General features: G+C 44.2%; 1 protein-coding gene across 1 annotated transcript; it reads left to right on the forward strand.

Moving 5' to 3' along the window:
* Positions 1-4,650: 4,650 nt before the first annotated feature.
* On the forward strand, positions 4,651-6,959 carry LOC138956671 (uncharacterized). Its single transcript, XM_070327969.1, has one exon. The coding sequence runs from the start codon at positions 4,992-4,994 to the stop codon at positions 6,285-6,287; it is 1,296 nt and encodes a 431-aa protein (XP_070184070.1). The 5' UTR covers positions 4,651-4,991; the 3' UTR covers positions 6,288-6,959.
* Positions 6,960-8,466: the final 1,507 nt, after the last annotated feature.

Consider the following 8,466-nt stretch of genomic DNA (forward strand, 5'->3'; position numbering starts at 1 on the left):
TCCTTCTTGTGTGTGTAACTATTTGTGGAAAGCTGCACTTGAATGTGCTGATTGGATTGTTTTGTGTATTGTGACAGTTTTTTGGATTGTATTTATCAATGGTTTAGGTGAGTGAACAGTTTTTCTTTCATTGGTATTTGCGTCCACGCTTACAGCGGAAAGACAATGGCGGATCTCAGTCATGATGAGTCAGATAGCGAACAAAAGGAATGCGCAGATTTGTCACGTAGTGGCGCTAACTCTGGAGTGCAAGAAATGTTTTCGGAGTTGATGAAACGATTTGATCGTATGGAGAAAAGGATGCATCACTTAGAAGAGAGTGACAGTGTTGAACACGAGAATGAAGCCAGTTCCGACAGGGTCGGTAACATATCTGGCATTTGCGCTGACAGGGTCAGCGAAGAAGACAAAAATGAGCTCGCCAGGGGCGAGGAGGAAGATGAGGAAAGCGTTTTTCAAGTGGTGGTGAAAAACGCTAACAGTAACACAAGTAAACCTGATATTCTGGACACACTGGAATTAGACCTGGAGCTGGCAGAAAAAGAGGGGGCCCCAGTTGCTGAGAAATTGGCAAAAATCGTTGAAAACAGATTCACTGTCCGCATGTCAGACCAGAAATTGCAAGAAAAACTAGACAAGCACTTGGTGCCAGAAAATTGCAAGCAAATTAAAGCTCCTCATTTAAACGAGGAGCTCATTGACAAAGGGAGTGTGGACAGGAATGCAAGGAAAAATGACATGCGCCTGTACAACATTCAAAAACTGCTGTCTAAAGCCTCCGCCGCACTAGTAAATGCACCAGACAAGCTTCATTCAGACATGCTTGAAATTTCAAACCAGACGACCGGCGATCTTGACAAAGAAACAGTGCTAAAAATGGCAAACGAGGGTCTCGCAGCAAATGGTGACGTCATTGCTCTTTTGGGTACAGCACAGTTAGAACTCTCTCAGAGACGAAGATTCCAGCTACAAGCCTGCTTGCCAAAAGACATCGCTTCTATCGCTAATGCAAAGATAGAGGTAGGGTCTGACAACTTGTTTGGAGAAGATGTTGACAAAAAGGTTCGCACAGCGCGCGAAGCTTACAAGTCGGCTTCAGGCAGGGGCAGTGGTGGCGCACACCGGTTCCAGCCTTACAGCCAGAGAGGAGGCAGGCCTTTTTTAGGAAGAGGCCACGCCTCTCAGTCAGCGAGAGGAATGACGACATACCGTTCCCGGGGGTCATTCAGGGCAAGAGGAAACTCGCGTGGGAACTACAACCGAAAGTAGACAAGAACTCTGATCATGCTGCCCAGCGTCCTGTTTCTGAGGTGAATACATTTTATGACAGTTTACAACAAACACTTTGTTTACTCAATGATCTGAAAGACAAATTTAAAGCAGGACAAATTAGGGAAAATATAGAACAGTGGGAGAAATTGACTTCAGACAAGGTTGTCCTTAGTATGGTGCAAGGGGTAAACATTGATTTTACAGAAGTGCCTGTGCATAGTGGTGAGATTTTTCAACCTAAGTTTTCACAAGAACAGACACTGGCCATTGACGCAGAAGTAGAGGAGCTGATAAGGAAAGGAGTAGTTGTTGAATGCAGTCATACTATGGGTGAATACATCTCACCTATTTTTGTGAGACCGAAGAAAGACAATAAGCTTAGACTTATCCTTAACCTGAAGAACTTGAATAAGACAGTTGAGTATCATCATTTCAAAATGGAAACATTACGTCATGCTTTAGCGCTGGTGACAGAGTGCTGTTGGTTTGCTTCTTTGGATTTAAAAGAGGCTTACTTCTCAGTTCATGTGAATGAAAAATCACAAGAGTACCTGAAGTTTTTCTGGAAGGGGAAGTTGTATAAGTTTACGGTTTTTCCTAATGGATTGGCGTGTTGCCCACGTTTGTTTACCAAGATTCTCAAACCTGTTATGGCCCACCTTCATAGCTTAGGGTTTATCTCCACCATCTTTATAGACGACACTTTGCTGATCGGTGATTCTGAGATAGAGTGCATCAGAAATGTTAAAACATCAATTGATGTGTTTCAAAAACTGGGGTTTGTCATACATCCCACCAAATCAGTTATCAGACCTTCCCACCAAATTACGTATCTAGGGTTTGAAATCAACTCAGAGACAATGACAGTGAGGCTGACTCAAGAAAGGAAGGACAGGATTGTGGTATTAGCCAATAGTCTACTGGAAAAAGGGAGATCAAAGATTAGAGAGCTTGCTAAATTGATTGGCATGGCAGTGGCTAGTTTTCAAGGAGTGAAATATGGGGCTCTGTGGTACAGAAACATGGAAAATGACAAAATTGTGGCATTAAAACAGAACCATGGAAACTATGATGCTGAAGTGATTTTCTCAGAGGAAGCCAAACAAGACATGGTATGGTGGAGAGATAACATTCTAGTAGCTGATAGCCCGGTTGATGTTTCACCAGGAGAGCCAGAATTTGTTATCCATTCAGATGCGTCTCTCACAGGATGGGGTTGTTCTTGTAGTGAGGGCAGAACAGGTGGGCACTGGACACAGACAGAAAAACAGATGCACATTAATGTGTTAGAACTACAAGCTGCATTGTTTGCTTTGAAGGCTTTCGCGAGTGACAAGAGGGGTATTCACATTCGACTTATGCTCGATAATACCACAGCTGTGGCATGCATAGCTAACATGGGAACTAATCACTCAGCTAACTGTAATGCTGTGACGAAGGAAATCTGGAATTTCTGTGTAGATAGAGACATTTGGGTGACAACTGCGTACATACCTGGTGTAGAGAATGTCGAAGCTGATGAAGAATCTAGAAAACTGAATTTAGATGCTGAGTGGAAGCTAAATTCGAATTTACTCTTCCACGCTCTTCAAATACTTGAGTTTGAGCCAGAGATAGATTTGTTTGCTTCCCGAATTAATTGTCAGTATCCCAGATACGTAGCATATCGGCCGGATCCAGAAGCGGTTAGTGTCAACGCACTTAACATGTCGTGGTATGGTTTGCGATTGTATGTTTTTCCACCTTTTTGTTTACTGCCCAGGGTACTACAAAAGATGAACAAGGACAAAGCACAAGGTGTGATAGTGGTTCCATACTGGCCAAGCCAGCCCTGGTTCCCTTGGTTAGGGAGCCTGTTGATAGCGAAGCCAGTTCTTGTGTCAGCAAGGGACAATCTACTTCACATGCCTGCAAACCCAAACATGGAGCATCGGCTCAGAAAAACACTGCAAATTCTTATTTGCAAAGTATCAGGGGTAGGCTCAGAAGCAGAGGACTTTCGCAGCAAGCAGCCTCAGTGGTCTGCGCATCCTGGAGAACAGGGACAGCTAAACTGTATGCCGTATACATCAAAAAGTGGAAAATGTATGCGAGTAAAAGAGGCATTGATTCGGTTCACCCTTCTGTAATTAATGCAGTAAATTTCCTGGGAACATTGTTTGCTGCTGGACAAAGTTATAGTAGTATCTGTGTTGCGAGATCAGCGCTTTCAGGCTACCTTGAAATAGAAGACTGTGGCACTTTTGGTGAACACAGATTGGTTAAGCGGTTTGTAAAGGGGATTTTTGAATTGAGACCATCTTTCCCTAAATACTCTGCTACGTGGGACGTAGATACAGTTCTCTCTTATCTAGAGAATCTTATTCCATTGGGAAAATTGACTTTAAAAGAATTATCAAGCAAGTTAGCTACACTGATTGCTATCTTATCCGGACAAAGGTGTCAGACAATTCACTCCCTTTCTTTGTCGTCAATGAAACTTACAGGCTACAAGTGTGTGTTTCATATAAACTCAGTGATGAAACAATCAAAGAAAGGAAAACATGTAGCTCCAATTGAGTTATTGTCGTTTGACAAAAATCCTAATCTGTGTGTAATCGCAACCCTCAAAGAATATTTACGTCGTACAAAGGACTTGAGAGACACAGATAAACTGTTCGTAAGTTATCAAATACCTCATGGACCAATTTCCAAAGATACACTGGCTCGGTGGATTAGAGACACTCTAAGTAGAGCAGGTGTGGATACCTCTTTGTTCACGGCTCACAGCACCAGATCTGCAAGTACGTCGGCAGCGGCTGCCAGGGGCACGCCAATTGACGTCATAATGAAAGCTGCCGGATGGTCGTCGGAGTCCACCTTTGCTCGTTTTTACAAAAAGACACCTTCGGTTAACATGGGTCAAGTCTTACTGGACTCTTTTCTCAAGAAAGATTGAGGTGAGTGATTTCGTCAAAGAATATAACTTGACAGTTGGAAGGTTACAGTGGTGATAAACATGTACACATATCTCTAAAAATTCCTTGACGTAAACGTCCTGGCATGTTGAGGTTAAATTACCACAAACATGCGAGACTTACCTTGTGTAAGTTGAAGCTTGTTTCGGATTTAGCCGATACATGTTACAGGAACGTTTATGTCAAGTCCCACCCTAATTCTGTGGAAATAAAAATCCCAGCCCTTGGGTTACGTTATAGTCTAGTTCTCTTGAAGGAGAAAAATTAATTTGTGTACATGTTGTATGTATTATATGTTCTGAAGAGTGAGGCTGCGCATGCGCGTTCTTCTATTACTTGACATAAACGTTCCTGTAACATGTATCGGCTAAATCCGAAACAAGCTTCAACTTACACAAGGTAAGTCTCGCATGTTTGTGGTAATTAAGTCTGATAATATGCAGGGGTTTTAAAAGGGAGGTTCCACTGTATCTTATTTTGGCATTAAGGTTCAGTTGGTTTGGGAATAAATCATGTTCACTACTTTTAGAGCTGAACCTTGTGCTAAGAGTAAGAGATGCAGTTTTGATAAAAATACAGTTAGTAAGTTTCAATTCAATCATCTCTTATTAAAAAAAGCTGTAAGCTGTAACAATGTAAATGTAACTGAACAATTAAATGCAAGAAATAAATTAAATTGTGCGAGTTAGTGTACCCCCCCCCTCCCCCTCCCCCTGTTGAAAATATGATAAAACTTCAAGAAACGTGGAACCAACTGTGAAAATGATTTTGTGTTTTCAGCGCATGAACCTGTCAGCTGCCAATGCACTGCGTGACTTTCTGCGAGAGATGGATGAAGGCGTTGACTTTGAACATTTTACCCCGGAGCAGTTAAATGAGACCCTAGCACGGTTTTACGTCTGTGCGCGGACCCACGATGGCCAGCTGTACAGGGGGAAAAGCCTCCAAGGGATGCGATACGCCCTCAACAGGTACTTGCAAGCGCCACCCCACAACAAACTTTTTGATGTGATCAAAGATCCTGTTTTTAAGAAATCAAACGAAAACTTCAAGCTGGCTATGGCCGAGATCAAGAGTGAGGGGAAAGGGGATGTGCGACACACACCCCCCCTGTCGAAAGAAGATCTCCAGAGGCTCTACAACTCAATGTTCTTAAACACAAAGACACCCGCGGGCCTTGGGAACAAGGTCCAATTTGACATTCGCGTGTACTTTTTAAGGAGAGGGTGTGAAAACATGGACAAAATGACCAAAAACACTTTTTCGGTCAAAACAAACCCAACAACAGGAAAAAAGTATGTCATAAAAGAAAAAGATGAACTGACCAAAAACCACAGAGAGATGGATTCTGAAAAACTTACCGCAACCATGCCAGAGACAGGGGACGACAAGTGTCCTGTCGCCAGTTATGAAAAGTATCTCAGCCTTCTCCATCCTGACTGCGACAGGCTCTGGACCTTTCCAAACGATTCTTTCACCGACGAAGACAAGACATGGTACTCCCGAAAACCCATGGGGTACAATACACTCAGGTCTTTCATGCCGAAGCTCAGCAAACTTGCAAAGCTCAGCCAGGTATACACCAATCATTCAGCCAGGGCTACAGGAGTCACCATATTAGCGGACGCAGACTTCTCCCCAATTGACATCATGAGCGCCAGCACACACAAGAGCGTCAGTTCTCTGGCAGTTTATCAACGGACATCCCTGACAAAGAAGCTGGAAATGGGCAACACGATCTCTGCAGATTTAAACAATTCCCGCCAACTTTTCCCCCTTTCAGGCCCCTCTCCGTCACACGCGCAGCCTTCACTGCCACTGGCTTCAGCTTCCAACTCTTCGAGACGCCATCTTTCTTCCTCTGCAAAGCGAACTTCCACCTCAACAAGTGCAACCATATCATCGATGCAGTCCGTCGACATCGCCCAACAAGACCTGGAAGCTTTTTTCGACACAGAAAATGAACCTGAGGACTTCACTGGTGCAGCCCGGCGCCCTTCGGTCCCTTCCATTTTTCAAAACTGTCAAATCGGCACCGTCAACATTTACCACAAGTGACTGTACGCCATGCGTCACTCGAGGCTGTGCCGTTTCCTGGTTTCCCTCCCCTGAACTTGTTCGCCTGTTACTGTTAGTGGTCTGTTTCGACCCGGGTTTTTGTCTTTGGTACTTTCGAATGAGTTCTTTTCGTCATTGAAAACCTAACTGTTCTTACAGAATAAAAGTTATAGCAGCTGTTCATATTGACTTTGATTGCGTGTGTGCGAGAGTAAGAGGACAATCCCAACAAAAAAACACTTCCCGACATGACAGTAGCCTCCCTTGCATTAACTTCGGACTTCAGGTTTATCAATTCCAGTGTTCCGAAATCGAATGCGATAAAATCGTTATTGTTAGATTTTACTGTGATATCCAAATTTATCAGTCCTAATGTCTCGAAAGCTGAAATCATATCAGATCTCGGCTTACGCCTCGATCTGATATGATTTCAGCTTTCTCGACATTAGGACTGATAAATTTGGATATCACAGTAAAATCTAACAATAACTGATAATGGTGCACAGCTCTGGAGAATTACTATTTCACACACAAACAAAACTGCACTGACTATATTCTATGTGTTGCTATGGAACCGGAAGAGTTTTGACACTGGATTGATATTACAGTATTTGTTGTTTTCAGTAAAATATCCAAAAACAGTTCTCTGCGGTAGACGTATGGTATCAAAATGATATTTCCTCTCTCTCTCCCCCTTTCCCACTCTCTCTGTCCATCTCTCTGTCCGTTTCTCTCTGTCCATCTCTCTGTCTCTGTATTTGTTCTCTCTCTCTCTCTCTCTCTCTCTCTCTCTCTCTCTCTCTCTCTCTCTCTCTCTCTCTCTCTCTCTCTCTTGTTAGCATGTTCATGGATGTTTCCATGGAGATAGACCACGCATTCCACTGTCCCTAGAAAATGTACTGTCTGTCCGTGACGTCATTTCTTGATGACGCTAATTTTTAATGAAATCATGCGCTTGTCAGTGAACAACAAGCGATGTGTTGAGAGATTTTTCTTTCCGTATTTTAAAACGATAAAAATGTCACTCGGGTTGTTGTTGTCGGTGTCGGTGGTGATGGTGGCGGATGGTGGTGGATGTCGTGGTAGAGGATGATGTTGTCGTCGTAGTTGTCAGAGAGCGGCAGGTTGTAAGGACAGGTATTGCTGAGTTTCAGTAAATGGAGTCAATAAAATGCTGAATTTCAGTTCAACGGTTGTTGTTGTTGTTGTTGTGGTTGTTGTGGTTGTTGTTAGACATCGTTGGACGTTGCGGGATGTGTAGTTGAGACAGGTGGTGGTGGTGGCGGTGACGAGATGTGGGTGTCACTCAGTGTCGCTGTCGCTGTCTATTTCCTAACATCCTTCACCCAGATCACCTGGGCCGTGGACCGCGACATGGATCTCAGGCGGCCGATAGCGTCAGCATAACCAGCATCATACGTACCGTCCAGGAAGACGACGACGTGTCTCTCCAAGCCCCATACTGTGTCCTGATGGGCCACCGTCACCGCCTCGTCTCGACCCCTACCTGCCGCTCTCTGTGTGGGACCCGATGTCATTTCAGCCAGTTGTCTAACGGCCGCTGTGTCGTTATGAGCCACCTTACGGGTGGGGACGCCGCGTGACTCGAGGCCCCGGATGAAGGGTGCTGGTGAGTAGGGGTAATCATCCAGTGTGTCTGTGTCACAGTGCATGACACCCAGCACAAAGACGTCGCTGTAGGTGAGGCCGCCCTGCCCGTGGGGAGCGTTGTCATCGCAACCTGAAACATCACACACACCGTCAACACCACATCGTCGTTGTGTAAGATACATCCACACCGACTTCAACAACTACAACAACAACACCAACAACAACAACAGCAACGACGACGACGACACCACCATCACCATCAACAACAACCACGACACAAACAACAACGACGACCCATGTCTAACTTCCGCACCAACACCGGCTGCAGCAACACGTGAACAGAGACTACAACTACATCAGCAGCGCCACAACCACCTGAAAATAGGAAAAACAATTTTATATTATTTCGGGTTCAACACCTCACCTTGGCAGACTTGTGACGATATTATGTAAAAACGTCACAGTTAATGATGCAAATATCAATATTTCTTGTAAGTTTAATGACGTCATCGAAATGTTGTTGACTGACACTTACTGCATTATGAGAGAGAGATAGAGAGAGAGAGAG

This window comes from Littorina saxatilis, unplaced genomic scaffold (assembly GCF_037325665.1).
Source record: "Littorina saxatilis isolate snail1 unplaced genomic scaffold, US_GU_Lsax_2.0 scaffold_1728, whole genome shotgun sequence".
In the NCBI taxonomy this organism is placed as follows: Eukaryota; Metazoa; Mollusca; class Gastropoda; order Littorinimorpha; family Littorinidae; genus Littorina; species Littorina saxatilis.